Source organism: Malania oleifera, chromosome 1, assembly GCF_029873635.1.
Source record: "Malania oleifera isolate guangnan ecotype guangnan chromosome 1, ASM2987363v1, whole genome shotgun sequence".
Classification (NCBI taxonomy): domain Eukaryota; kingdom Viridiplantae; phylum Streptophyta; class Magnoliopsida; order Santalales; family Ximeniaceae; genus Malania; species Malania oleifera.
Genome location: NC_080417.1, coordinates 22,253,008 through 22,280,950, shown reverse-complemented (window position 1 = coordinate 22,280,950; position 27,943 = coordinate 22,253,008). Strand labels below are relative to the sequence as shown.

The 27,943-nt window shown below is 38.1% G+C and overlaps 1 protein-coding gene across 1 annotated transcript; it reads left to right on the top strand.

Annotated features, from left to right (window-relative positions):
- Positions 1 to 27,858, top strand: LOC131162899 (phosphoglycerate mutase-like protein 4). The gene is made up of 7 exons (XM_058119514.1): positions 1 to 340; positions 683 to 803; positions 1,165 to 1,215; positions 1,296 to 1,406; positions 25,709 to 25,837; positions 27,000 to 27,075; positions 27,317 to 27,858. Exons 1-7 carry the CDS (start codon positions 306 to 308, stop codon positions 27,538 to 27,540), a joined length of 747 nt encoding a protein of 248 aa, XP_057975497.1. The 5' UTR covers positions 1 to 305; the 3' UTR covers positions 27,541 to 27,858.
- The last annotated feature ends 85 nt before the right edge of the window (positions 27,859 to 27,943 follow it).

Genomic DNA, 27,943 nt, shown 5'->3' with positions numbered 1-27,943 from the left:
ATCTGCAATTGGAAAGCAAATTGAAGTTCCAAATCGTAGAGCCGTGACTTAAGCCACTCCCACAAAATTGAACTACAAATCCTCACAGCACTAAATGCGTTTACTATGATATTTTCCCGCAAATTCTCCAAGTTCATGCAGAAGGAAGGATAGTGGAATTTGTGCGCACTGCGCCCCTGGCGCATCTTATAAAACTCGTCAGGCCCTCCCTCCGGTCCCGTCACAGTACGCGAGTCGTCCGCGGCTTCAGAAAGCAGAGCGGAAGGCAAAGCTTCACCTTTCAGTCCTTGACTCGCCTTCTCACAATGGCCAATTCGTCTGTGTTCCATTTGGATTCCAGGTCCGATCTCTCTCGCTCGTTCTCCTCCATTTTCGCTTTAACTTTTCCGCTCGTTGGCTGCCGAGAAAACGGAATGAAATGAAAGAAAATGAACTAGAGTCTCTGTGCTTCCACGTATAGTTACATTAGGCTCAGTTGAGTGGAATCTCATTTGCTCGGCCGGTTAATTTTTGTTAGTCGTTTCTCGTTTTCTTTTACAACGTTTTCTCAGCGACCAAACTTAGCCTTGGAAAACAAGTTATACATGATTCGCGAATTGATGTTTAATTTTTTCTAAATACATGTTGATATTGTGGTATATGTATTTAAATTTGAATTGAGCATTCTTTTCACTATGATAAGGGTTTCCTCTCAATCTGATTGCAATGGGGAGGCTGGATTCAGCTCTGTTGATCCGGGGTTTGCCGAGATTCTCGTAGTGCGTCACGGCGAAACGGCGTGGAATGCAGTTGGAGTAATTCAGGTTTGATTTAATGGAATAGTCAATAACAACAATAACTAAGCCATTATTTCAACTAGTTACTAGCCGCTACGTGAAATACGTTCCAATTTGGAGATTTGCTGACTCTATGGTTGAATGTTTTATAGAACGTACAAATTTGCGCATCCAATCTCGTTCTTGCTTTCAAATTTGAGTGAATGTCCAATTAATTTGCATTTTGAAGTTAGGAGCACTGAGAATGTAACGTATCTAACGTTGTGACGAGTAGCTGGTTGAGGCAGCTTTCTTCGTACATTGCTAGTCATCCTCACCTATCTCTCATTTTTTGCGTGCCTCTCACTTTTGCCCCAGTTTTCCAATCAAATTTTCTGCCTTTTAATAGGGACACATTGATGTTGAATTAAATGACGTTGGGAGACAGCAAGCAGTTGCAGTAAGTTATGAGTCATATTATATTATCGCATCATTGCGTGTCCTTTTCGTTTGTAATGCCTGGTAATTACTTTTCTGAAGGTGGCTGAACGACTGTCCAGGGAAGCTAGAATTACTGCTGTATACTCATCCGACTTGAAGCGAGCTCTTGAGACTGCACAGACAATAGCAGTCAATTGTGGTGGATTAGAGGTATGAATTTAATTGCAGCATTCCTGTTATACTGTTTGTATAGATGATGAGCGAATTTTCATTGTGACTGCAAAAATAAGAAGAATAAGTTTTCCATGCATTAATGCATTTAAAGCTTTGAATGAATCTATTTTCATTTTGCAGTTTTAATTTACATATAAATTGGGGCAAGCATATTTGAAAACTAGTTCAAGAAAGAATCATTTAGGCATATTGCATACCCAAACTTAGACCAGATGGATGTAGGAATTGATGTGTACAACGAAATATACAACAAGTAGTTGCTTGTAAACTCAAGGATTTCTTGGGTAGATCCGGGTTTGATTCTTAGGAGTTACGACTTTTCAACTAAGATTGAACCTTGGTGTTTAAGTGGAGAGGGGTATTGGGGTAGACCTATTATCCTGATGGATTAGTCTAGTTCTCAAAGGGCTTTGGATATCATTGTATGAAAGAATGATAATGACCATATGCCTTTGGGAAGATACATAAGTAAGCAAAGTTAATTGGTAAGTTCTATATGCAAAATAGGCAATGATAAGAAATTTAGAAGTTTGAAAGGAGATTGGCAGGATGGAAAATTGTTTTCTTATCAAAAGGAGGCAGCCTCACCCTCATTAGGAGCACTTTGACGGATATCACCTTGTTAGATAGGGAGTGGTTAAGCAACCCATTTATTTAGGAGGTTTGGGGCTAAAATGCCTCCTCACTTTCAATAAAGCCCTCCTTTGGAAGTGGTTATAGAGGTTCATGAAGGTGAAAAACCTATTTTGGTGGGATATTATTCTCTCTAAACATGGGCTTGAGCATAGTGGTTGGATAGCACACAATAGTAGGGCACCCTATGGAGTGGGAGTTTGAAAATTCATGAGGGAAGGATGTGATGATTTTTTCCAATTTGTGACATTTCAAGTGGGAAATGGGGCCAATGTGTACTTCTGGCATGATGTGTGGCATGAGAACAGTAATCTTAAGAGTTTTCTTTCCTTCCATCAATAGCTTGGCTCGTGACAAAATTGCCCTTATTAGTCATCATCTCCAAATCACTAATCACTCAGGGAATTTTCTGGAATATTCATTTTACTAGGAATGTGGCAGATTGGGAAGTTCATGCACTTTTTGAAATTTTTGTTACCAAAACATCCCCAATGAACCAAAATGGGCTTTGGACAAAAATGGTGTTTTCACTATTAAACCTTTCTACAAGAAGCTCTCCTCGATGGGAACAAATTCCAACAACTGCCCTTGGATTCACATTTGGAGGACAGCAGCCCCTTCAAAGGTTGTATTTTTTGTTTGGGAGTCCACACACGAGAATATTTTAACCCTTGACAATTTGTAGAAGAAGACTTATAGTCACAAATAGGTGTTTTTGTTTTGTATGGCTGATGTAGAATCAGTCAACCACATTTTTCTCCATTGCCCTTGGACAAGGAACTTGTGGAATTTGGTTTTATCCTTTGATTGAACAGCAGTGGGTTACTGAAAATTCAGTTGGAGGGGAGATTTAGGCTTGGAAAGGCATCAGAGCCACTAAGGAGAAGTGAAAGGCTCTAAACCTCATCCCTCTCACCATTTTTGATGTTCTTGGAAAGAAAGAGATAAGAGAGCCTTTAAAGATATAACTACTCTACTTTAGATTTGCAATAGAGTAATGAATTGCTGTTGTTTCCAGTGGCTCAGTGGGAAAAATGTTAATGATCATAATTTAATCCTTGATGTTTGTGACACTTTATAGAGTGGTTGATGTTTTGTACCATGGGTTGACATCCCATTGATGCGTTGCTATAAATTTCTCTTTATTGATAAAAAATTTGGAGGATTTAGAATATAGATCTATTTGTGGAAGGCGCTATAAGTTTAAAAAAATTCAGATGGCGGATGATGAAGCATAGTGATGTCTCATTGTGCTTGATAGGTGTCAGAAATGGACGGACCTTTGATACATGTCCATGCTTGTTGGAACAAACGACATAAATTTGGGCTCCAACATGCATAACGATATAGTTGGGGCATGACTTTTGACATTGATGGGGCACCTTTATTAATGGACTCTACTTAATAATGAAGAAGAGATGCCAAAGGTTAAAAGATTTGGAGAGGAGAGCTTCTCAAGAGGTTTCTCTACTCTCTAGAAAAATGCAACACAATGCTTCTCTTCTCTTTATGAAGGCTTGTACATGGAGCTTGCTCTTCTCTTGTTGAAGGTTGCTTTGTGTAAGTTGATTTTGTGCTTGCACTTCTACTCTTTTAGTTTGAAGGTGGATTTTATCTTATCATTATTGTTGGCCTAACAAGGCTTAGAATCTTATTTTGATGATAACAAATCAAGGGTACTTGACATATTTGTTTAAGTGAAGTTTTAGGGCTCAAATACTTTGATAAAAGATCAAGATCAAGTGTTTGAAGAGTTTTACTAAAAGCTTATACTTAAAGCTTGAAGATTTGATGAAGCTGAAGATTATTAAGAAAGAAGCTCAAGATAGACAAATAATGGAAGCAAATGCATGAAGAATTAGTACTTAGAAAGTTATAGTTTATAAAAAGTCTCATGTAAGTACTTCATACGTTTTCAATATAGATGTTTGAAGCTCTTAGGAACAATGATTGACTTAGAGACCTGTTTTTTGAAAACCATGGAAAATACTTTTAAAATTTTCATTAAGTTTTCCAAGATCAAAGGTTAAAGTTTTTGGAATCAAAGTTTTGAGAAACATATAAGCTGCAAGGATAGGCGACTGATGGAATTGTATTAGGCGATTGACATTTTATGTTGACAAAAGTTAAGCAAACAGAGCAGAGACAGGCGACTGACCCTGAGGTCACAGTCGATTGACTCAACGCTGTGTTTTCAAAATACGCTAAATTTAAAAGGCTTAGGCGACTGACCCTTGTGTCACAGTCGACTGATGTTTGTGTTTTAAATTTTAAACAACGAGGGAAAGTTTCCAAAACTGATTTCTTGACTCTCAAACTTGGAGAAAACTTGGGAAACACTACAAGTAACTTGGGGAATAAGAAAATAACTTTATTACTCTATAAATACATGTTATTTTCACAAATCAAATACAACAATCAAGCACATACTGATTACAAGTTTAAAGCTTTCTTGCTGAAATTTTCTATAAAGTCTTGTTGTGTTTTTGTGCTGATATAACTCACGGTTTTTGATCGTTTTCTTCTGAGATTTTCAAATCAAATAAGAACCCTGGTGATATTCATCTGAGCTTCACTCTTATATATTGATTATTGCTGAAGTATATTGATTTTCACTTGTACAAATTTGCTCTAATTAATAGTGTTCTTGTATGAGCAAAGAAGGTTTCTTGTTTTCTTGTTGTTTGACGATTCAGGGATATTGGATTGTTGCCTAGTAAGAAGGGGTATTTTTGTTTGAGTGGGTTCTACACTTCATACGGAGAGAGGTTGTAACTTTGCCTGGTAAAAAGTTGGAAAGGAAAATCCACACACCGGTTGCTTAGGGCAAGGACGTAGTCTACTGGCCGAACCTTGTAAAAAATCTGGTCTAAAGCTCTCCCTCCTTAATCTCTTTATTTTGTTGCAAGTATATAGCCTGCGTGTATGTTTATTAAACACTTGTTGCGTATTGGAAGTTGCTGAATTACTGATTTTGTTTCATATTTGAAATCAGCACACTATCTTGTTGGTTTAACAAGTTCAAAATTGAATACTGATTTTGAATATCACAAGCTGAAGTTAATTTTGCTAAATTTATTATTCTATTGAAGGAAAGTTGCAGAGCTTTATAAAACTAATCTTCTTGAAAATATCTTTGATATTATCACTATTCATGGTTGAAGAATAAATTCTGATTTTGAATGAAAAAAGTTCTGAGATTTTAATCAAGTTGATCTTTAATATCATTCATTTATAAAAGATTGATTTTGGATTAAACAAAAGATTTTTGATTTCAATATTATTGCTGATTGTGTGGTTGTTAGAAAATAAATTTGTTGGGTTAATACTTAACTAAGAAATTTGTAAAACAAAGTTACAAATAAATTTTAAAAACCCAATTCATCCCCCCTCTTGGGAGTATACCTAAATTCTCAATTATGTTAGCAATTTTGAGTTCTTTTACATCTAAACTATATTTGGGAGTTTGAAGGCTAGGGAAAGGAAGGGTGTGATGGTTAACTTCCCTCATTTGGATGTTTTGTTACTAAAGTACTAATTATTGAATTTATTCTCACATTAGATTCTTCCCTACAATCTAGTTTATGTTATTGAAAGATGAAAGTTGAGCTAAAAGTAAGTACCACTGTTGAAGCAATTTTTCAGGGACAAGTTGTCATTCTTAAGTTTTCTTGGTGAATTGTTTTTGAGATGATAAACACATTTGGGGATGCACATGCCTATTCTTGGCAGAAACGCTTATGAGGGGATTGTGGCCCATGGAGTACAATAGTTCAATGGTCCGATGAAGTTGCTTCGTCTGCCTAGATTTAGGGTGAGGGAGGAGGTTGTCCATAACTTCGACATGAGTAACTGCAGCTCAGTTACCATGGTACAAAGAATTAGGAAACTGGGCCTGAGGGATGCCCACGATCTTGCATTAATGACCAATCAGGCCACAATCCAGGTTAGATTCTGGATACCCCATTGTGGAAATTAATGGGCACCACATATAAGAACATGAGGGATAGATTGGGTGAAGGTAAGTACACTTTGAAACCCTAACGCTATGGTTCTCTTGTGCCTCTTCCTTAAACAACTACTTAGTAAGCATTGAGGGCTTTCCTGGAGCCTTGCTTTGGTCACTCCATGCTTTCTTCTATGTAGGAATCTCTTGACTAGGAAAAGCCATCACCTATGTGGGAGTCTATAGCCCAGGTCATTGAACTTGGTGCATCTCATAGTTTTAAAATTCAGTGCATAACGGCTAATAACAGTATTGGTGGTTTGCAGGACTGTCACAAGGTGATTTCTCAGGGGTCCTGACTCCTAATGACTGTTATGAGTTGTTACAGTCTGCTATGGACTGTTACAGCGTGAGACTGGTTGTAAATAATTAAATAGGTTTTTGAGTCTACTTTTGCATTTCTTTTTCTCTCTTTTAACTTTATTGAAGCTTAGAAAGTCAATTTTAAGATAGTAATTTTTTTATTATAAAAAATTCATTTTTGGGTTTATATTTTCCTTTACAATTATTATGCATTTTTTAAATAACTAGCATTCAAATAAACCTAACTTTTTTCTCTCATTAAATATATTCATATTCTAAGTTCTTTAAATTTTATTTGATTATTTTTTTTATGTTTTTCTTACGCTTAATTTGGAGATGAAAATATGTGCTATTTCTATGCATTTTTGTTCTTGTTTAACATATAAACATTCTATATTTTATTTTTTGAATAACAATTATTAGATTGAGGACTAAAAAAGTGCAAAATATGGCATTCTATATTTTATATTTCTTTATATTTATGATGTCATATTTTAAACTTCACTTATGATTAATAAAGTAAAGTAGCAAATGCATCCTTCTAAACTCTAGCAACTAAAGTGGTTTAGATGACATCCAATACTATGTGTTATATTTAAATTGATTAAAATTTACAAAAAAAAATCATTTAAATTATTAGTATATAGGACCCTTGGATCAAAACATGTGAATCTATGTGTTTTTAACAAGTTTGCTAGACGCAGTGTATGTCACCCATTACATAAGGTCTGCAAACCATTACACCGCGACCAAACTGTTACCGTTATTTAAAACCATGGTGCACCTTGCCAATTTTTGCATTAACAAGCACCGGCCTAGCCACACTAGACTAACCATAGCATGTTTGAAGATCAGCTCGGCATATTCTCTAAGTCTCAAGTCAGCTCCCCCACCCTCAACCAAAACCTTCTTTCCATTCAACCATTTTTTAACCTTTTTTTTTTTTTTTTTTTGTAGAATCCATCCTACAACAGCATTCCAAGAAGCAACTTCATATGGTATGGGATTTGATTCATCAAATCACACTTGAAAGAAAGGAATTTCACCACTCTGTGGGCTCCTTCTTCCTCTTCTTGAGCAAAAGTTATCCACCTTAAAAAAAATACAAAACAATATCAAAATAATCAAAACAACACAGCCAACCAATCACACTGTAAATTAGAAAAAGAAAACCCTATGAAACACCCAGCTGCAAAAAACCTACAAAGAGACCAAATACTGAATCCTATCCCAAAGCATATCCAAAGACATCTTCTTCCCTGCAAAAATATGAGCATTCCATTCTAACCAAATCCCTCACAAACCTACGAACATTGCACATGTCCACAAGGCCGAAGCATCCTTACCCCTTCCAAAACTTGAAAAATGTATAGCCATCAAATCTTCAACCAAATCTGGATGCTTCCAATTCTCTCCAAATAAACCAAAAGGTTATTTGACACCTTCCAAAAAGGAGCAATGCAGGAAAAGGTGAGAAGCAGATTCTGAATTTTGAAAACGAAGAGAACAAACATTTGGTGATAAAGCCTAAAAAGGCCTCTCACCGTGCAACAGATTGTTAGTTTTAACTCTATTAAGAACAGCCAACCAAATCTATGAAGTGGGAAAGACAAGCTTTTATTGGTTAAAAAGCTCAAGAAAAAATTTACAGGAATACTCCCCAAAAGAATCAAGAAGCCAAGAACAATAATCTCTCCTTTGGGAAAGGAGCCTACTACCTACCATCCAACTACCTACCATCCAACAAACTTAATAAGAAGGCAAGTTCCAAAGCCTCCCTATCCTTGAGAGCCTTATGAAAATGGAAATCCCAATAGAAACAATCCCCATTAGAAATAAAGAAAGAGGAAATTGGTTCATTGTGCAAAGAGGACAATCTAAACAAATGGGGAAAAGATGATCAAAGCGAAGAGCCCTCCCTTCCCTATGTCTTCCCAAAACCAAACATGATACCCATTTCCCACAATAAAATTTGTATATGAAATCACAAAAGGATATAACTGTGAAATTCCCCTCCAAGGACTTAACACAAGAACATCTCAAACCCAAATTATCATCCCACTCGTTAACCTACAAGCCAAATTTACTCTTAGTAACTTTGTGCCAAAGGGAAGATTACTCTAAGGGAAATCGCCACAACCATTCACCCATTGAAGCAATGTTCTTAGACACCAACTTACCAAGGCCCCAAAACCCTTCCTTTCTGCACCTACAAACAACCACCAAACTACAGAAATGATCTTTATTCTCCCCCACCTTACACCAAAGAAAATCTCTAGATCTTTCCAACACTATTGGCTACCTCACAACTGACAAGTATTCTAAAGATAGACAAGAAATAAAGAGGAATAACTTTGATTTTCTTAGCCTTACATTGCCTTCAACATGGACCATTTTTCACTCGTTATTGATGATGTTGCTTTCATTTTTTGCCATTTTCTTTTCTTTTCTAATGTGGGCCATGATTAAATACTTTTTATCTCGTCCTCAAAGCTACTGCTAATTTATTATTATTATTATTATTGGCCCCTTGATTTTCTTAGCCTACTATTATGGGCTGAGTATTTCACATCTTGTGAAGGTATGTGCGGCACTAGCTAAAACACTCTTGTTTAACCAGTTAACCAAAGATTACCGTGGTTTACCAACTAGGGGTGTAACAAAACCATCCGAAATCAACGAAATTGACAACACCGAATTGAACCGGACCAAAATTAATCGGTTTTGTAGGTGAACTAGTTTGGTTTAGTTTAGGGAATAGGGGAACTGAGACTTTCGGTTCGGTCTACGGTTGGAATGTTTAAAAAATAGGCATAAGCAAACTAAACTATATATATATATTAAAATATTTTATATTTAGTTATTTATTTAACTTATTTACACTTAAAAAATTAAAAAAATACAAAATACAAAATACAAAACTAAAACAGAAATACCCTAAGACCCTAACCCAACAACCCAGTAACCCCTCTCCCCCTCGTTAGTCGTCCGCTATTCCCCTCCAGAAAACCCCAAGTCCTTAAGAACCTAACTTGCCCTCCTACCAATCGCCGCCTTTGCCTCTCGCTAGCCTCTCAGCTCTTTAGTTCACTACTTCGTGAGTTTACCCTCCTACCAATTGTTGCCTTTGCCTCGTTATGGCCTCGCATAGTCACCTTGTCTTCAACGACTCCTTCATGCGGCCGTGATTGCCGACTGCTGAGAATCATGAGATCTCAATTCTCAATTCCCTCTCTCTATGTCTCTCTCTCTAAAATCTTCTCTTTGACTCTCTCTTTGCAAATTGCCACCTCCATCCTCTACTTGTAGCCTTTGTGCAACCGTGCCTTCTCTCTTCTCTTTGACAAGGTCTAGGGTTTCACTTTTTATCTATTGATCTTGAAAGTTGAAGCACAAAATACACTCAACTCTCATAGTCTCACTTGGATCTACATTGATTAAGGCCCAAACCAACCAGCAAAATCAAACCGAGATTAGTCAGTTTGGTTTGGTTTAGTTTTTTGGCAATTTCCTCTATTAAGAACGACCATCCGAATCTATGAATGGGAAAGAAAAGCTTTTATTGGTTAAAATGGTCTAGAAAAGATTTATAAGAATACTCCCCAAAAGAATCAAGAAGCCAAGAACAATAGTCTCTCCTTTGGGAAAGGAGCCTACTGCCTACCATCCAACAAAATAAGGAGGCAAGCTCCAAAGCCTCCCTATCCTTAAGAGCCTTATGAAAATAGAAATCCCAATAGAAACCAGCCCCATTAGAAATAAAGAAAGTGGAAATTGGTTCATTGTGCGAAGAGGACAATCTAAACAAATGGGGAAAAATGAACGAAGCGAAGAGCCCCCCACCCCAATGTCTTCCCAAAACCAAACACGATACCCATTTCCAAAAAAAAATTTGCATACGGAATAACAAGAGGGTATTACTATGAAATTCCCTCCCGAGGACTATCACAAGAACATCTCAAACCCAAATTATCATCCCACCCATTAACCTACAAGACAAATTTACTCTTTAGTAATTTTTTGCTGAAGGGAAGACTCCTCTAAGTGAAATCGCCACAACCATTTACCCATTGAAGCAATGTCCTTAGACACCAACTTACCAAGACCCCAAACGCCTCGCTTTTTGCACCTACAAACAACCACCAAACTACCCAAATGATCTTTATTCTCCCCTACCCTAGACCAAAGAAAGTCTCTAGATCTTCTCAATTCTAGTGCCCCCTTGAGTTTCTTAGCCTTATATTGCCTTCACATGTTGCTTTCATTTTCTGCCATTTTCTTTTCTTTTCTAATGTGGCACATAATTAAATACTTTTTATCTTGTTCTCAAAGCTACTGCTAACTTATTGTTATTAGCCCCTTGATTTTCTAAGCCGACTGACTATTGTCATGGGCCGAGTATTTCACACGTTTTGAAGGGCTATGCAGCACTAGTTAAAACACTCTTGTTTAACCAGTTAAGATTACTATGCTTTACCAACTAGGGGTGTAACAAAAATTGACCAAAACTGATGAAACTGACCACGCCAAACCTAACCGGGCTGAAATTATTCGATTTTGTAGGTGAGTTGGTTTGGTCCAGTTTAGGGAACAGGGGAACCGAGACTTTCAGTTTGGTCTACAGTTTGAATGTTTAAAAATCCGGCAAAACCAAATTGAACCATATATATATAAATGTTTTATATTTAGTTATTTATTTAACTTATTTACACTTAAAAAAAAAAATCAAAGTACAAAACTGAAATAGAAAAACCCTAAATCCCTAAGACCCTAACCCACCCAACCTAGTAACCCCTCGACTCCTTATCAGTCGTCCCTTGATCCCCTCTGTAAAACCCTAAGTCCCTAAGACCCTAACCTGCCCTTCGCTGATCACTGCCTTTGCCTCTTGCTAGTCTCTCGACTCTTTAGTTCAAGGCTTCACGATTTTTCCCTTTTGCTGATTGCCGCTTTTGCCTCCTCGTAGCCTCGCTTAGTGGTCTCCTCCTTCATATGGCCGTGACTAACAGCTATTGAGAATCGTGAGATCTCAATTTGTAATTCCCTCTTTCTCCATCTCTCTCTCTAAACTCTTCTCTCTGCTAATCACCACCTCCATCCTCCGCTTGCAGCCTCAGTGCGACCGTGCCTTCTCTTTTATGTTTGACAAGATCCAGGGTTTCACTTATTGTCTATTGATTTTGAAAGTTGAAGCACAAAATACACAACTCTCATAGTTGCACTTGGACTTACATTGATTAAGGCCCAAACTAACTAGCAAAACCCAGCTGAGATTAGTCGGTCCGGTTTGGTTCAATTTTTAGGCAATTTTGGTTCGATTTGGTTCATAAATCATGAACCAATAAAGCCGGTTTAGGTGTTGAACCTGGCAAAAAACTGATCGAACTAAATTGATGACACCCTATTACCAGCATAACACATTCACAATAGTTGAATATAAAGTAAACGGAAGCAATAAGCAATTCATGAAGGCAAATGACAAGCAAACGGTAAACATTGAAGTAACGCAATTCATCAAACAACACCTCGGTAAGCAACGTGTGTGTTGACCGAGGAGTCATACTCCCCCTTTACCTTAAGTCTTACACCTACTCAAAGCATAAAAACTTTACTAGTATTTACATGACGGTAACCCATCCCATGCACACAAGAGAAGTGGTGACAGGCAAGCATAATGCCTTGAATAAGCTTGGCTCATGACATCCCTCGTGGTCGATGCCTTCGTAGAATTTGATGCTAGGTACTCTTCAACTTGGTCCACGAATGGTTGCACGTCTCCTTTGAAATCCAATTGATTTCTTCGTCTCCAAGGCCTTTCCCCTTCACTAAGAACTTGTGCCATGTCTTCCTTGATGATGTGAATTCTCTCCTATGGCTGTAGAACCTTGATGCTTCCCCTGCATCACTGCGTCTCCCCACTATTGGAATGCTGGTGATGAAGTCAAGTGAGACACTCTCCCATGGTCTCATTGGTACTTGAAGGGGCTCTAGTAGCCTTGCAGTCTCCTTTCGTTTCACCTTGTCTTGTTGGCAGTTGAGACAAGTTTGGGTATACTTGACCACATCATCGCACATTTGTGGGTAGTAGTACAAAGATTTCAGCAATGCAAAGTGTGATACCATCTTGGATGACATGCCCATATGGTGTCATGACACTCTCTCAAGAGTGTCTTCCTCAAATCTCCAACTCAAGGCACAAAGAGCCAATTACCATATGTCATTAGCAATCTTTCTTTTAACTAGAACTAGCGTGCTTTGCCCTCTTCCATTAACTTTACGAGGTTTTGGACGACTAGGTCTTTGGCAAGGTTCTCTTTAATGTGCTCCCACATTGTTGTGGTAACCTTACCATCAAGTGCGTTACTATTTGTAAGGCTGCAAGCTTGGCCATTAGCAGCTTGGTTTATTTGTTCTGCCTTGTGCTAAAAAAAGAAATCAAACTTTGCCAAGAATTTTTGCCAACGAGCCTGCTTGAGTGATAACTTTGATTGTGTAAGAAAGTGACTAATAGTCGAGTTATCTGTTTTCACCACAAATTTCGACCCAAGTAATGCTGCCACACGCAAAGACAATATATCACCACTAGCATCTCATTTTCTCGAGCTATATACCTCTGTTCGGCTTCACTAAACTTGTGGCTCTAGTACACAATAGGATGCCCCTCCTATAACAAGACTCCCCCAAGCCCATATGATGCGTTTGTCTATACCTTAAAGGGTTTCGTGATGTTTGGAAGTGCAAATTTTAGATTTCGCAGCATGGCATCTGTCAAATTATCAAAGGCTCCTTGCCACTTCTTTGTCCAGTTTCATCCATAATCCTTCTTCAACAGTTCTGTCAAAGGAGCAGTTCTCCTTGAATACCTCTCTACAAACTTTTGATAGTAATTGGCAAGTCCAACAAAGGAAAACAACTCCTTCACTGTCATTGGGTTCTTCCAATCTTAAATAAATGGCACCTATTCCATATCCATTCGAATATAATCTTGTTCGATCATGTAACCAAGGAATTTGATGCTTAGTTGAATGAAAGAGTACCTTTTCTTTACATACAGACTGTTCTCTTTTAGCTGGTCGAACACCTTTTGTAGATGTTGTTTATGTTCCTCCTAAGTGGAGCTGTAGACAGCAATATCATCTAGGTACCACGACAAAATTGTCAAGATACTCATGAAATATTTGGTTCATCTAGGTTGAATGTCATTGGCGCATTCGTCAACCCGAATGACACCACTGGGAACTCATATGCCCTATACCACGTCACATAGGTCATCTTTGGTACATCCTCATCTTCTATCCTCACCTGATAGTAGCTTGAGCACCAGTCAAGTTTGGTGAAATACTTTACATGACTTAGTTGATCAAACAAATCAACAATCATTGGAATAGGGTACTTGTTGTGCACAATCATCTTGTTGAGTGTGCGGTTGTGCACACACATTGTCATGCTCCCATCACATTTCCTCTGAAACAACATTGGTGCTCCAAATGGTGCTTTGGAAGGACATATATAGCTCACCTCCAATAACTCAGCAAGTTGTTTCCTTAACTCCTTGTTACAACTTTTGATCTCATGCTCCACATCCCATTGTAGTAGCAAGTTGTGAGATAGCTTGTTTCACATAATGACTTATACTCATCCAACACATGTTGGATGGTAGTATCCTAGTAGACACCTACTCTTGGAATACTTTATCTACCGCCAGCGTGGCAAGACATTTTTGTTCACCCCTCCTCAATCTTTGTTTGAGTTGCATGGCAGAAAGGAACTTCTCATCATCTCCTTTCTTTGCTATGGCTTACTCCATGAAAGGGTGGTCTCCCATCAGAGAAAGGGAATTGGCAAATGGCATCAACATTGCCTTCTCTCTTAACAATTTCATTCCAAGAATCACTTGAAAATCATCCAATGGCACAACTGTGAAACTCACATGCCCCGTTCACAGGCCAAGCTTTACAATGACTTGACTACTCCCAAAGTAGGTTGAGCTATGGAGTTACCACTTTCATGCATCCTGAATCCTTCTCTACGGATAAGTCGAGTCTTTGTGCTGCTGCCTATGAAGCAAAATTATGAGTAGCCTCGGTATCAACCATAGGATGAGTATTCCTCCCATTGATTCATAGATCCACAACATCAGCCATTTAGCTTGGGTAGCTTTAATCTCTTTTATTTGCCTCTACAATGCGTTGACTAATTGTATTGCACCTAGTCTCGGGGTTTTATCCTTATCCTTATCATCTTGTAGTGCTCCTCCGCAATGGAAGTTTTTAAGGCATTGGGAGATGACTTGTGAGGGCACTTGACAACTCTATGAGGCTCTCAACATTAGAAGCATGACATCTTACCCTTGATCGTGACAGTGAAGTTTCTTTGGAAGTTGATGCCTTGGTGTCGGCTCCCCACTTTTAGGTTTGCCCTTCTTGAAAGACATTCCACTGTTCCACCCCTGCCGCTCTTTTTGTACGTTGTGGAACTCTCTCGAGCGTAGTCAATCAAGTGTTTCGTAGTAGCTTGCGCAGTAGGCAAGTTTTGAACTCTTTGTCGATGGAGTTCTATTCTTACCCAAAGTTTCAACCTCTCAAATAGAACAAATTGTCTTTCTCTGACATGACCTAAGTATCCAACATCTAAGCATTCACATACTCACTAATTGAACCATTGTGCTTAAGACTCAGTTTACGTCTAGCGTTGTACTCCACATTCTCAGGAAAGAATTGGGCTTTGAGCTCTCTATTCAAGTCTGCCCAACAACCAACTACAACATGCATTCTCAATTTCATCGTACTTGGTACGCCAACACAACTTAGTGTCAATAATTAAGTACATTGTTGCAGTGGTTAATTTCACTAGTTTTGGGCTGATTATCATCACACGAGTGCTGCTCCATATCAAATAAGAAGTTCTCGAACTCCTAAGCATCGCGAACACCTCCAATTGTTCTGGGTTCTAGTACTCTAGTAATCTGGTTCCTTCATACTCTATAGCATTGGAGTTTCCATAGCAAAAACCATCAGGTCCATCTTTGCAGTCAAACTTGTTGTCCAAGCCTACAAAGTTTCTACTGTATGGTGGAGGTCCTCTGACATTTCCACCATAAAATTCTGTTGATGATTTTTATGATTCCTCTAAAGCATCAACATGTTCAACAAGTTTGACCATCTCCATGGCTACATTGTTGATTCTATTAGCTTGCACCTCTATTGTTTCAATTCTCTTGGTATTGGTTGGCATGGTCTCTTACCAATGCTTAACATAGTCCCACAAAGAAGAAAATTGAAATTATGTAGCAATTAACCAAGCTCTAATACCATTTATCATGGACTGAGTATTGACCTTGTGAAAGGTCGTGCAACACTAGTTAAAACACTCTGGTTTAACTAGTCAATCAAAGATTACTGCGGTTTACACAGTCATAGTATTTGAATGTGCAATAAGTGAAACCAGTAAGCAATCCATGAAACAGATGGCAAGTAAGGGTAAATATTGAAGCAATGTAATTCATTAAACTACACCTCTGTAAGAAATGTGTGTTTAGAGAGGGAGGTAAGTAGGCTAAACACATTTGCAAAAGCTAGTGAGTTTCACAACATTGATGGACAGTCACCCTTCTCTAAAGAGTTTTATATGCTATTTTAGCTCTGGCACTATGAAACATCAAATTGTCCAAGGAGTCATACTCCAACTTTACACTAAAACTTACACCTACTCGAAGCATAAAACCTATACCCATATTTACATGATGGTAACCCATCCTATGCACACAAGAAAAGCGCTCACGGGCAAGCATAATGCCTTGAACCAAGCTTGACTCGTGACACAACATGAACCAATTTCACTCATCAGTACCGATGTTGCTTTCATCTTTTGCTTTTGCTTTTCTTTTCTGATGGGGTACATGATTAAATAACCATTTTGTCCTCAGTGCTACTACTAACTTCTTACATTTCACAAAGAACATAGGATTTTGGTTCATGTTATCTCATGTATGCACATTTCTTAATTCTGCACATATTATTTTTAATTTGTATTCGATTGCTTCTTGCTTGATATTCGCAAATCCTAAAAAATCAACTTGTCTAAACAAATTGGATTGTTGAAGTCTTGAAGAGGGATGTATGTGCTTGGAATGACATGGGCTGGGTATTGTTTAATATTATTTTACATTTGAGTCATCTTTTGGGCAACAAGGGCTAGATCCAGTAAAGGCTGAAGGCCAGCCCATTGTTTCTGTTTGTAGATAGGTCCATTTCTAGAATGAGATAGCTTCTTGTGGAAATAATTCTCATTAATTGTAACATAGGTACAAGTCTGTATAAATAGATGTACATTAGAAGAATAGAAGGAAAGAACCAAGAAGGAAAGAACCAAAGATGCTTACTTCTAAGGAAACTTAATATTCTAGGATATTCACACATTTACAGCCGAGATTCTCTTGGAAAAATAGGAAAGTTGACTATACAGATTTGAAACTTTCCAACACTCCCCCTCAAGCTGGCTTGAAGATATCTTCCATGGCCAGCTTGCTAATGAAGTTTTCAATCTGTTTCTTCGGCAGTCCCTTTGTCAGTATGTCTACTACTTGCTCAGTTGTTGGGATATATGGCAGACAAATTACTCCCTCATCTATTTTCTCCTTGATAAAATGCTTGTCTACCTCCACATGTTTAGTTCTATCATGCAGAACTGGATTGTGAGCGATAGCTATTGCAGCTTTATTGTCACCATACAATTTCATTGGTGTGAATTAGTAATCTTTAATTCTTCCAGCAACCTTTTGATCCATAGTGCTTCACAAATTCCATGAGCAACAAACCTAAATTCTGCCTCTGCACTACTCCTTGCCACCACCTTTTGTTTCTTGCTGCGCCATGTTACTAGGTTTCCTCCAACAAAGGTGCAATAGCCAGAAGTTGATCTTCTATCAGTGATACTTCCAGCACAATTTGCATCGGTGTATACAACTTGTAAATTCCCATGTCCTCCAAATAATAAACCTTTACTTGGAGTCCCTTTTAGGTACCTTAGAATCCTGTACACAACATCAAAATGCTCGGGTCCTGGTGAGTGCATAAATTGACTTACCATGCTTGTTGCAAAGGCTATGTCAAGACGTGTATGAGAGAGATAAAGGAGTTTCCCTATCTATCTTTGGTATTGCTCTCTGTTGATCACTTCTTTAGCCTTAGCTGATTGGAGTTTTATGTTCGGCTCTATAGGTGTTTCTGTTGCTTTGCACCTTAGCAGACCTTTTTTTCCAAGTAAATCAAGCACATACTTGCGTTGGGAAACAAAAATTCCTTTCTTTGACCTTACAAATTCCATACCAAGAAAATACTTCAAGTTTCCTAAGTCTCTGATCTCAAATTCCTGAGCAAGGATCTTCTTTAACCTCTCTAGCTCATTGCTATTATCACCCATCAGAATTATATCATCTACATAGACAATAAGGATAGCCGTTTTACCTTCACTCGTGTGTCTATCGAACATAGTATGATCGGCTTGACCTTGGCTATAGCCATATTCTTTACTACCTTCCCAAAGCATTCAAACCAAGCTTTGAAGATTGTTTGAGTCCATACAATGATTTCCTTAATCTACACACCTTGCCATTGCCACCTTTCCCTTCAAATCCTTGCGGTAGATCCATAAAGACTTCCTACTCTAAGTCTCCATTTAAGAAGGCATTCTTCACATCTAGTTGATATAAGGGCCAGTTAGAGTAAGCTGCTAGAGAGAGCAACACATGGATTGAGTTCATCTTACTTACAGTAGCAAATGTTTCGTGGTAGTCAATTCCATATGTTTGAGTGAACCCCTTCGCCACAAGTCTTTCTTTGTACCTTTCTATACTCCCACTAGCCTTGAATTTTACCGTAAATACCCATTTACAACCAATAGTTTTCTTCCCCTCCGGTAGGTTACCAATTTCCCAAGTGCCATTAGCAATTAGTGCATCCATCTCTTCTTGAATAGCCAATCTCCATTGTGGGTGATCTAGTGCTTCCTAAATGGTTCTTGGAATAAACAAATGAGAAACATTTGAAGTAAAGGCCTTATGAGAATCGGAGAGTCTATGATAGGATAGATGGTTGGAAATAGGATGTGTGGTACAGGTTCTAACTCCTTTCCTAAGGGCAATGGGTAGGTCAAGATTAGAAGAATTATCAAAACAAGGATCTGAAGAAGCAAAAGTACTTGGAGTATGTGAAGGAGGATCAACTTGTGTAGGCGATGATGATTGGCCTTGCTCTAGATTTGAAGAAAGAGCTCTATTATTTTGATGATTTCTTCTTCTGGTATAAACACGAAGCTCAGATGAGGGAATATTTGATAGTACTTCTCCCCCTGTTTGTGAATTAGGTATGCCTTGTGTAGGTAGACTAGGATTTCCTTTATTTTCGCCAGTTAAAGTATCGGTTTCCTGACCCTTTAAAGAGTGGAAGTCAATGTCAAGGAAAACATTTGGAAGAGGCTTAGAGGTTTGCCATAACTCATCTTTAGTTTCCTTTTTCTCCCCCTAAAGATAGTTATGGCCAAAAGTGCTGGTTTTCAATAAAAACAACATCCATACTGATATGAATTTTTCTGGTCAGAGGGTTAAAAGATTTGTACCCTTTTTTATTTGGAGCATATCCAAGGAAAACACATTTTTCTGCCCTAGGATCAAGCTTGGATCAAAGATTGGTAGGTATATGAACAAAAACAGTGCATCCAAACACTTTTAGTGGCAGGTCTGATGTTATCCGACATGCAGGAAACATTTTTTTAGGCAATCTAAGGGAGTGATGTGTTTTAGCACCCAAGTAGGCATCCTATTAATAAGATAACATGAAGATATTTAGGAACTTGCATTGAAAACATTAGGGTTCATGCAACCTCTAACAAATGGCGATTTTTTCTCTCAGCAATGCCATTTTGTTGTGCGGTGTCACGACAAGTAGATTGATGTTGAATACTCCTTGTTGAATGAAACGTTCCTAAACATTTGTTAAAATATTCAGTACCATTATCAGTTCTAAGGAATACTGATTTTCATTTGGAACTGCGTTTCAACCATATTATAAAAATCCTGAAAATTTTTTTCTACCTCAGATTTGTCACTCAATAAGTACACCCAACACAAACGTGTATGATCATCAATAAACATAACAAACCATTTCTTACCAGAAGTACTGATTTTTAAGGGACCCCAAACATTACTATGAATTAAGTAAAAAAGGTTTGGAAGAATGATAAACTTTTGATTGATAGGTGCTTCGGTGACTTTTGGATATGTGGGAAACATCACAATGAAGAGAATTGCTATCTAGTTTTTTAAATAAGCTAGGAAACAAATGTCTTAAATAGAGAAAAATAGGATGTCCTAGTCTAAGATGCCAAAGCATTATTTGTTCACTTATAGAAACAAAATTAGTACTACTACTCAAACACTGAGCTTGTTTATTGTTGAATAAAGTCTCATTGAAGTAGTAGAGTCCATCAATCATCCTAGCACTGCCAATCATCCTCCCCGAGAGTTGGTCTTGAAATTCACAATGGGAATAAAAGAAAATGACACAACAATTAGAATCCTGTGAGAGTTTACTAACAGAAAGCAGGTTACAAGCAAGTTTAGGGATGTGAAGGAAAGATTTGAGTTCTATTTTTTCAGAGATTTGGACAGAACCTGTTCCAGCAATGGATGAAAAACTTCCATCTACAATTCTAATCTTTTTATTACCAGAACAAGGAGAATAAGATTGAAACAATTGTGAGGTAATGGTTATGTGATCAGATGCACCATAATCAATAATCCATGGTGCAAGATTTAAGCAACAAGAGTAGGCACTAGTGTTATCACCTGTTTGGGCCAATGAACTAGTAGGAAGACCAGAGACAGAAGTAGATTTCAGCAATTGAAGAAGATGATCCTCCTGCTTAGCACTTAGGAAATTAGCTTCATTGGCTTTAGGGACTGCATGATTGCTACAAGAGGGTCCAGATTTGTTGCTCTTCCTGTTAGCTGGCTTTCCATGGAGTTTCCAGCAATTTTATTGAGTGTGGCATGGCTTATTGCAATAGTCACACCATACTCGAGGCTTATCTTCCAACCTCCTTTGATTAGAGTAAGGTCGTTGTGTAGAAATATTGGTAGTAGCCAAATCTGTGTTACCAGCAACATGAGGAGCAGGATTATTGGCAACAAGTAGAGTAGAATTTTCCACAGTCTCATCCTCCTTTTTCTTCATCATCACACTCCTTCGACAATCTTCTCATCGTACTTCAGAAAATACTTCCCCGAGTGGGGCTAGAGGCTGTCTCTCTAGGATTTTTCCCTTTACTTCATCAAACTCATCATTAAGTCCAACCAAGAATTTAAAAATTCTTGCATTCTCCCCCATCTTCTTATTGTGATTGCAATCAACAGGATTTTTCCATTCATAATGATTGAATAAATCCAAATCTTGCCATAGGCCCTTAAGAACATTGAAATACCTTGTTACACTGCCATCTCCTTGATAAGTATTGCTGATCTTTTGCTGTAGTTCATAAATTTGAGAGTAATTCCCATGGTCAGAGTACATCTGACTCATATTATCTCGGAGTTCCTTTGCAGTAGAATAACACATGTAATTAGCACTAATCTCTTCATCCATAGCATTCACGAGCCATGCCATCACCATGGAATTTTACGCATCCCATATAGCATAAGATGGGCCTTTCTTCTCGGGTTCCTTAGCTTCACCAGTCAAGTACTCTATCTTCCCTCTTCCACGAATATACATCCTGACAGATTGTGACAACCGCAAGAAGTTGGCCTCATTCAATTGTATATTGGTAATTTGGACAGAGTAAGGTTCAGAATGGGTAGGTCTGGTTTCAGGTTTGGTTTCGGGTTTAGCTTTGTTTGAAGTTTCAGCCATGGCTATAGCAACAAAAGAGATTAGGATAGAGTTGAACAGGGAAGAAAATCGTATAGAGATTAGGGTCAGATGGGAGCCACCAAGGGAAACTAGGGTTTACACAAGGCCAAGAGCTGGGCCTATCTCTGATACCATCTAGAATGAGATAGCTTCTTGTGTAAATAATTATCATTAATTGTAACATAGGTACAGGTCTGTATAAATAGATGTACAACAGAAGAATAGAAGGAAAGAACCAAAGATGCTAACTTCTAAGGAAACTAAATATTCTAGGATAGTTGATTGGGATTTTTGGCTTCGAGTGTTAGAAGGATTTGGTTTCTCTTCAAATTTTTGTAAGTTGGTGGCTGAATGTATTCAGGCTCCTTGGTTTTCCATTATGATGAATGACTCTTACAAAGGATTCTTCAAACTTGCTAGAGGTTTAAGGCAGGGAGATGCGTTATCGCCTTATCTATTTATTGTCATGGAGGAGGTTTTATCTAGATTGCTGCAGAAAAACTTTGAGGAGGGGTGTATTGGCTATTTTTCTCACTCTTTGGGGGCTCCTTTGGTTTCGCATTTACTCAATGCAGATGACATTTTGATTTTTCTTAATGATGAGAAACGATCCATGCGGCATCTTATTAAAGTTTTGGGTATCTATGAGCAGTGGTCTAGCCAAATGATTAGTAAAGAAAAATCAGCTATTTTCTTTTCAAAGAAAATTACGATGTGGCGGAGGCGGAGTCTGATAAGATTAACGTGATTTGTGGAGGGTGTTTTCCCGGTCACTTAGATGTCCCGCTTGTTTCTGGGCATTTAACGATTAGATCCTTGAAGCCATTGGTTCAAAAAATAAAAAGTAAGGTGGCGGGGTGGAAGCTAAGCTGCTCTCGCAAGGTAGTCGTCTAATTCTTTTAAAGCATGTTCTCACTTATATGGCGACCCATTTGTTGGCGGTATTAGACATTCCGAAGGCAGTCCACAAGAAGATGAATTCTATCTTCTCAACGTTTTTTTGGGGTGAGATAAATGGAAAGCCGAAAATGAAGTGGTGTTCGTGGTCTAAACTGTGCAAGCCCACTAGTGAGGGTGGATTAGGCGTTCGTGATTTTGGTGAAGTTCAAAAATCTCTACATATGAAATTTGCATGGAGGCTTATGACTTTAGATAATTTTTGGACAAAATTCTTCCGTGCTAAATATGTGAAACAAGGACATATCTCCATGGTGGTTTCTAAAGACTCGAGTTCTCGGTTTTGGAAATCAGTCATGCGGGTTTTACTGCAGGTGACGGAGAACGTGCAGCTGAAGGTAAAGAATGGCAAGGGTTCGTTTTGGTTTGATAATTGGTTGGCTAGTGGCCCGCTTCTTTTTGCAATTTAATAATATTCAAAACCCTTTGCTTAATAGTAAAGATGTGTGGGTGGATGGTGCCTGGGATAGGCAGCACTTAGTGGAGTTGATTGGTAATGACAAAGCCGAAGAAGTCATACAGAATATTGCTTGTGGGAGACCACGTGAGGATATTCTAATTTGGAAACTCAATGATAAAGGAAGCTTCATGTTGTCAAGTGCGTGGGATTTAATTAGAGTCAAAGGGCCACATGTAAGGGATATGGATTGGTTGTGGCACTATCTCTTGCCAAAGAAGGTCAGCATATGTGCTTGGAAAGCTCGTTTTGACTACTTGCCATTGGATGAGAAGTTCAATCCTTGGGAATTGCTCTTGCTTCTCGGTGTAACTGTTGCGAGCTGGGGCAAACGGAAACCTTGAATCATGTGCTTTGTTCGAGCGAGATTGCTGTGAACGTTTGGAATTTTGCCGCTACAACCTTGGGGGTTCCTTGCATGAATGCGGTTTCTTGGATTTGTTGTGTACAACAATGGTTTACTTATGCTAAGAAATCGACTTAGAGGGATGTAATCATCGGTATCTTGCTGAGTTTAATAACTTGGAGACTTTGGCTGCGTTGATGTAGAGTTCGAATCGAAGGTGCTAAGGAATTGGCTGAAGGAGTTTGGTTGGCAATCAAGGTTTGGCTTAGGAGGATTTTAGAGAATATGAGATCAAGAGGATCCCTTTCTACTAAGAATAGCAAAGTACTAAGTGCTCTTGAGATTCCAATTATCACTCTGAAGGCTCGGATTCCTTGTGTTGTTAGGTGGTGGAACGCTACGTAGATGGTAGTTGCCGTGGGAACCCAAGGACATGTGGAGGGGGTGGGGTGATTCGAGATTGCAGCGGGGCTTTCCTGGGTGCTTATTCTTCCTTCTTTGGCTATGACACTAATAATAAAGCCGAACAACTTAGGGCCTTGACGGAGGGAGTATGGATGTGCAAAGAGATGAGTTATATGAATGTGGAGATTGAATGTGACTCTAATGTAGTGGTTGATTGGGTTCGTTCTCGAAGATGCATGGTTTGGTATTTGTGAGATTTTTGGGAAGAGCTGCTTGAGGCTCTTTCCATGATTAATTTTACCATTGCTCACCAATTCAGAGAAAGAAATAAGGCTGCAGACTTCTTGGCATGTCAGGGAGACGAAGACACCACTATGAGATATCTGGAGTTTGCTTTTTTACCTCTTCTAGTTAGAGGCATGATACGACTTGACAAAATTGGTCTTCCTAATTTAAGAGTTTAATGTGTTGTTTTGTCTTCGTTTAGTTTCGTTACGTTTGGTTTTTATCTGTTTGTAGCTTGCTTTGTTGGAACCATGGTATTCCTCCGCCATAAGTGAGGGGTTTTCTAATAAAGAAAGGAGATGCCGCCCTCTTTTATTAAAAAAAAAAAAAAAAAAAAAAAAAAAAGAACCAAAAAAAAGAAAAAAAGAAAAAAGCCTTAATTTGACCAAATTATCCCAAATTAACTGCTGCCTAGAAAATGAGCAAAAACTCAAACTCTAATATTGGGTGTTTGTTGGATTAAAAATCTTGATATGGGTGATTTCCAGCTCAGTCCTCTCACACCTCGATGTTCATGGTAAGCAGCAACAAGTCTGTAGGTTTCATCTTACAGTTCAGACCAAATCCCAAAGTAAATAGCTTGCTACATCTGCTGGTGAGCATGCCAAGAACAATACAAGGAGCTGACACATGCCTGTCATCCTCAGAGATGTTGCTGACTCAAGCATCTGTTAGACCTTCTCTGGTGAAATGTCATCAGACTCTGAATCAGGCGTGTCCAAATTTAGTGAAAAATATTTTAGATGATGATTTAGTACTTCATGATTGAATATAGTATCATCAAATACCATTATCGGCCATGTTGGTGATGGAAAAAACACTGGTGCTGGACAAAAATCTATTTATAAAGCTGATAAAAGAGCTCAATTGCTGGTTCAGGCACAGCTGAGATGGGAATGTTGTAGCCTCATGGATTAAATTGGGTTTGTGGCTGTCTGCTATGGGAGTGCAGTAAGTTGAGATGGGAATGTTGATGAAACAAGGTTAAAAAGAGCAGGAAAATTTAAGATGCTCGATAAATTATGATGAAAAGGGTTTCTTGAATTAGTTGTTTTAGATTTTTTTGTTTTTGTTTTTGTATTTTTTCTTTCATTTCCTTTTAGCTTTGGGGACTTCTTGCCATCCTTCATGTTGTACTTCTTACGTCTCTTCTCCTAATAAAATTTCTTTTGCTTTCAAAACACACACACACACACACATTATGTAACTGAAAATTGCATTAAATTGGAGCTCATGATAGTTGCATGTTAAGGGACTAATGAGCCATTTGGTGCTAGGATTTGAACCCAGGGATTTGGGTTTGGTCCAAATCCATGATTGGTAGAAGATTTTGGATTTGGATTTGCTTAAAACCCAAAGGAAATTTTGGGCTTAAAAAAGTAATGGATTTGAAATAACTTTTTTCACCAACTTATTTTAGATCCAAGATTTTAAATTCGAGTTAAAATCAAAATTCAAATTTCAGCCTAAGATAGCTGGAGAAAGGTAAAATCCAGAAGAATTTTTTTTTTATAAAAAAAGAATAATAAATGTGAGCAAGAGATGATTCCAAATGCATGCTTTAGAGAGTTATTTGAGGGGAAACGTGAGTCAGTATATGGTTGTGAGATTGCTGTATGATATTCTTAATTGAGAGGGATACATGTAGTCCTCTGAGCTTTCTTGAAACATTCATTAGAAGGATAAAGAGAGGAATGGACCTCTAACCTTAATTTCTAGGATCTTATTTCTTATTCTTATTCCATTCTATGACTCTTTCTTTCTTCTTCTTCATTTTTTTTTTCCTCACCACTAAGCAGTGTTAGATATGCTCAGATGATCATGACATGATAAAGGGTGGATCCTAAAGTTCTACTGGAATTAGTTTTTAATTGTCTTTGATTTGAAAACTTTCATGAATCCGAAGTAATCTTGAAACTTGAAGCTTATGTTTGGAAAAATTTCCCTTGCTTTTTGTCTCCTTTCTTGTTTTAATATCAGGTTATTAAAGATCCAGGCCTGCGGGAAAGACATTTAGGTGATCTTCAAGGTCTTGTATACCATGAAATGGCCAAAGTCAATCCTAAGGCACACAAGGCTTTTGTATCTCAAACAGATCAAGAAATCCCAGTAAGTTTGTTTATATTTGTTTTCTCATCTAAACTTGGTTCTTTGTTAAATTGTGTTACTTTGTTGGCATTTTATGGTTCCTTTAAAAATAATGCATCATTGGAGATCCTTGCAGGGGTGTGAAGTGTGTTAGGCAAAACCTAAATCAGTGATGTGGGCCAGTGAAGAGAGAGCAGAAGAAAGAGGAAGAACATAGAGAAAAGAACTAGGGAAGAAAAGAGAGGAGAAAGAAGTGGAAGAAGAAGAAAAATCAGACAGGAGAGAGGTGATGGAGGATGGTGAAGAGATGAGAGGAGAAAGAGAAAGAAGAGAGAATTAGAAGAAAATAGAGAGAAGAAATGGGGAAAAAAAGGAGGAAGAAGAGAGAGAGAGTGAGAGAGAAGAGCTTATGCAATTCAATTAATACAAAGCAGTGAATAATAATCCCTTGGATCTGTGAACCTATATTTATAGGTAACTAAGAAACCCTAGAGTAAATAACAAAAACTTAGAAAATAAATCAGCTAAACAAAAGAGAAGAATCTGAAAGCATTTTGTCTGAACAATTTTTTTTTTAGACAAAAAAAAGGCATTTTTGAAAAATGGCAATAAATGGGTGCTAATGTTTAACTGAGCTGATAAAGTTGGCTAGCTTTTAAGTCGGCCTAAAGTGCATCTCGTAATGCAGGATAGCTCATGCTAGGGGAATGGATACTGAGCTGGGTAGCCTTGGAGTGGGCTGGGTGGATTTTGACCTAGGCTCTTGGTCTTCCCAAGTCCAACTTACATCCCTACTCGTGAAAAAAAGACTATATTTAGTTAATTCATGCGAGGCAGCCTTTTTGCCTAGTTAATTTCAAATCAATATCTTTGTATGACAGAACATGAGGATAAGCCCATTTTAAATCAATGGCCTCAATGCACAATAAATAAGATGGGATATCTCTTGGACTGGCTACAGGCTTAGTGTTAGAGTAGTATGATTGATCAGTATGATCTATCTTCCTTCCTGAGTTATGTTGCAGAATGAAACTAATTATTTTCCTTCTTTATGTAAAAAGCTTTTCTTATAAAGATGATTGTGCGAATACCGCATGGAATGTTGCATGGGCATGAAATCTGGTTCTTGCATTTACAGGAAAGTTACTGGATTTGTAATAACCATTTTATATTACATATACAGGGTGGTGGAGAAAGTCTTCATCAACTTAATCAACGTTGCATATCAGCATTGCAGAGAATTGCTAGCAAGCATATAGGTATGATTGCATCCCTCTCTTAGGATCACTTTTTTCCTGGAACAAGAATTTTATTTCCAGTATTCTTTTATTAATTTTTTTTTTTCTGTAGAACATGAAGTGATGAAACAATAGGATGTTTTACATGGTTAGACTAGCATTTCGGAGCTTGAAAGAGATTGTTTGCCTTCCAAAAACAAAAATTATGCTTTTCTATGAGCAGTTCCAAGTTAATTTGTGCTGTTGGTTGTTTCAATTCCAGGAGAGCGAGTAGTTGTAGTCACTCATGGAGGTGTTATTAGATCGCTTATAAAGAGGGCGGACTCGAGCGGAGAGTTCAGAGGGAAGATACTGAACACATCCATCACCACATTTCACTTGTCTGATGGGGAAGATTGGATCATTAGAGCCTGGGGCGACGTTTCTCATCTGAACCAAACAGGGTTTCTGGAGTCGGGTTTTGGAGAGGACAGAACTTCTGGCTAGTTCGTGAGCAGCATTGCATGCTCTGGGAAGAAGGGAGAAAGTAGTAGACCAGGCACTATTGAAGTCGCTGTAATGTGACAACAAGACTCATTTCTAAAGTGGGTATGCGCCGGTCAAGCTTTTATATGGGCGTTGATTAAGTAATGAAATATTTATTGAATAAAATTTGTATTGTTATGTTCAGATGTTCCCAAAGATTTAGTGTTCCAGTGAGTCGGGGTTGTATGCAGAGAGTATGTAATGTTGGATTTTTGGCTGTGCCTTGGGGGATTTGTGGCCACAGCAGTGGCATGTCTATTAATTGGATCGTTGGAGAAATCTGGCCCATCTTGAATGGGAAAGCATAAAGCCTCCACTGCATCTGTCAGACTTTCTCAAATTAATTTATCTTTTAAAAAACTTA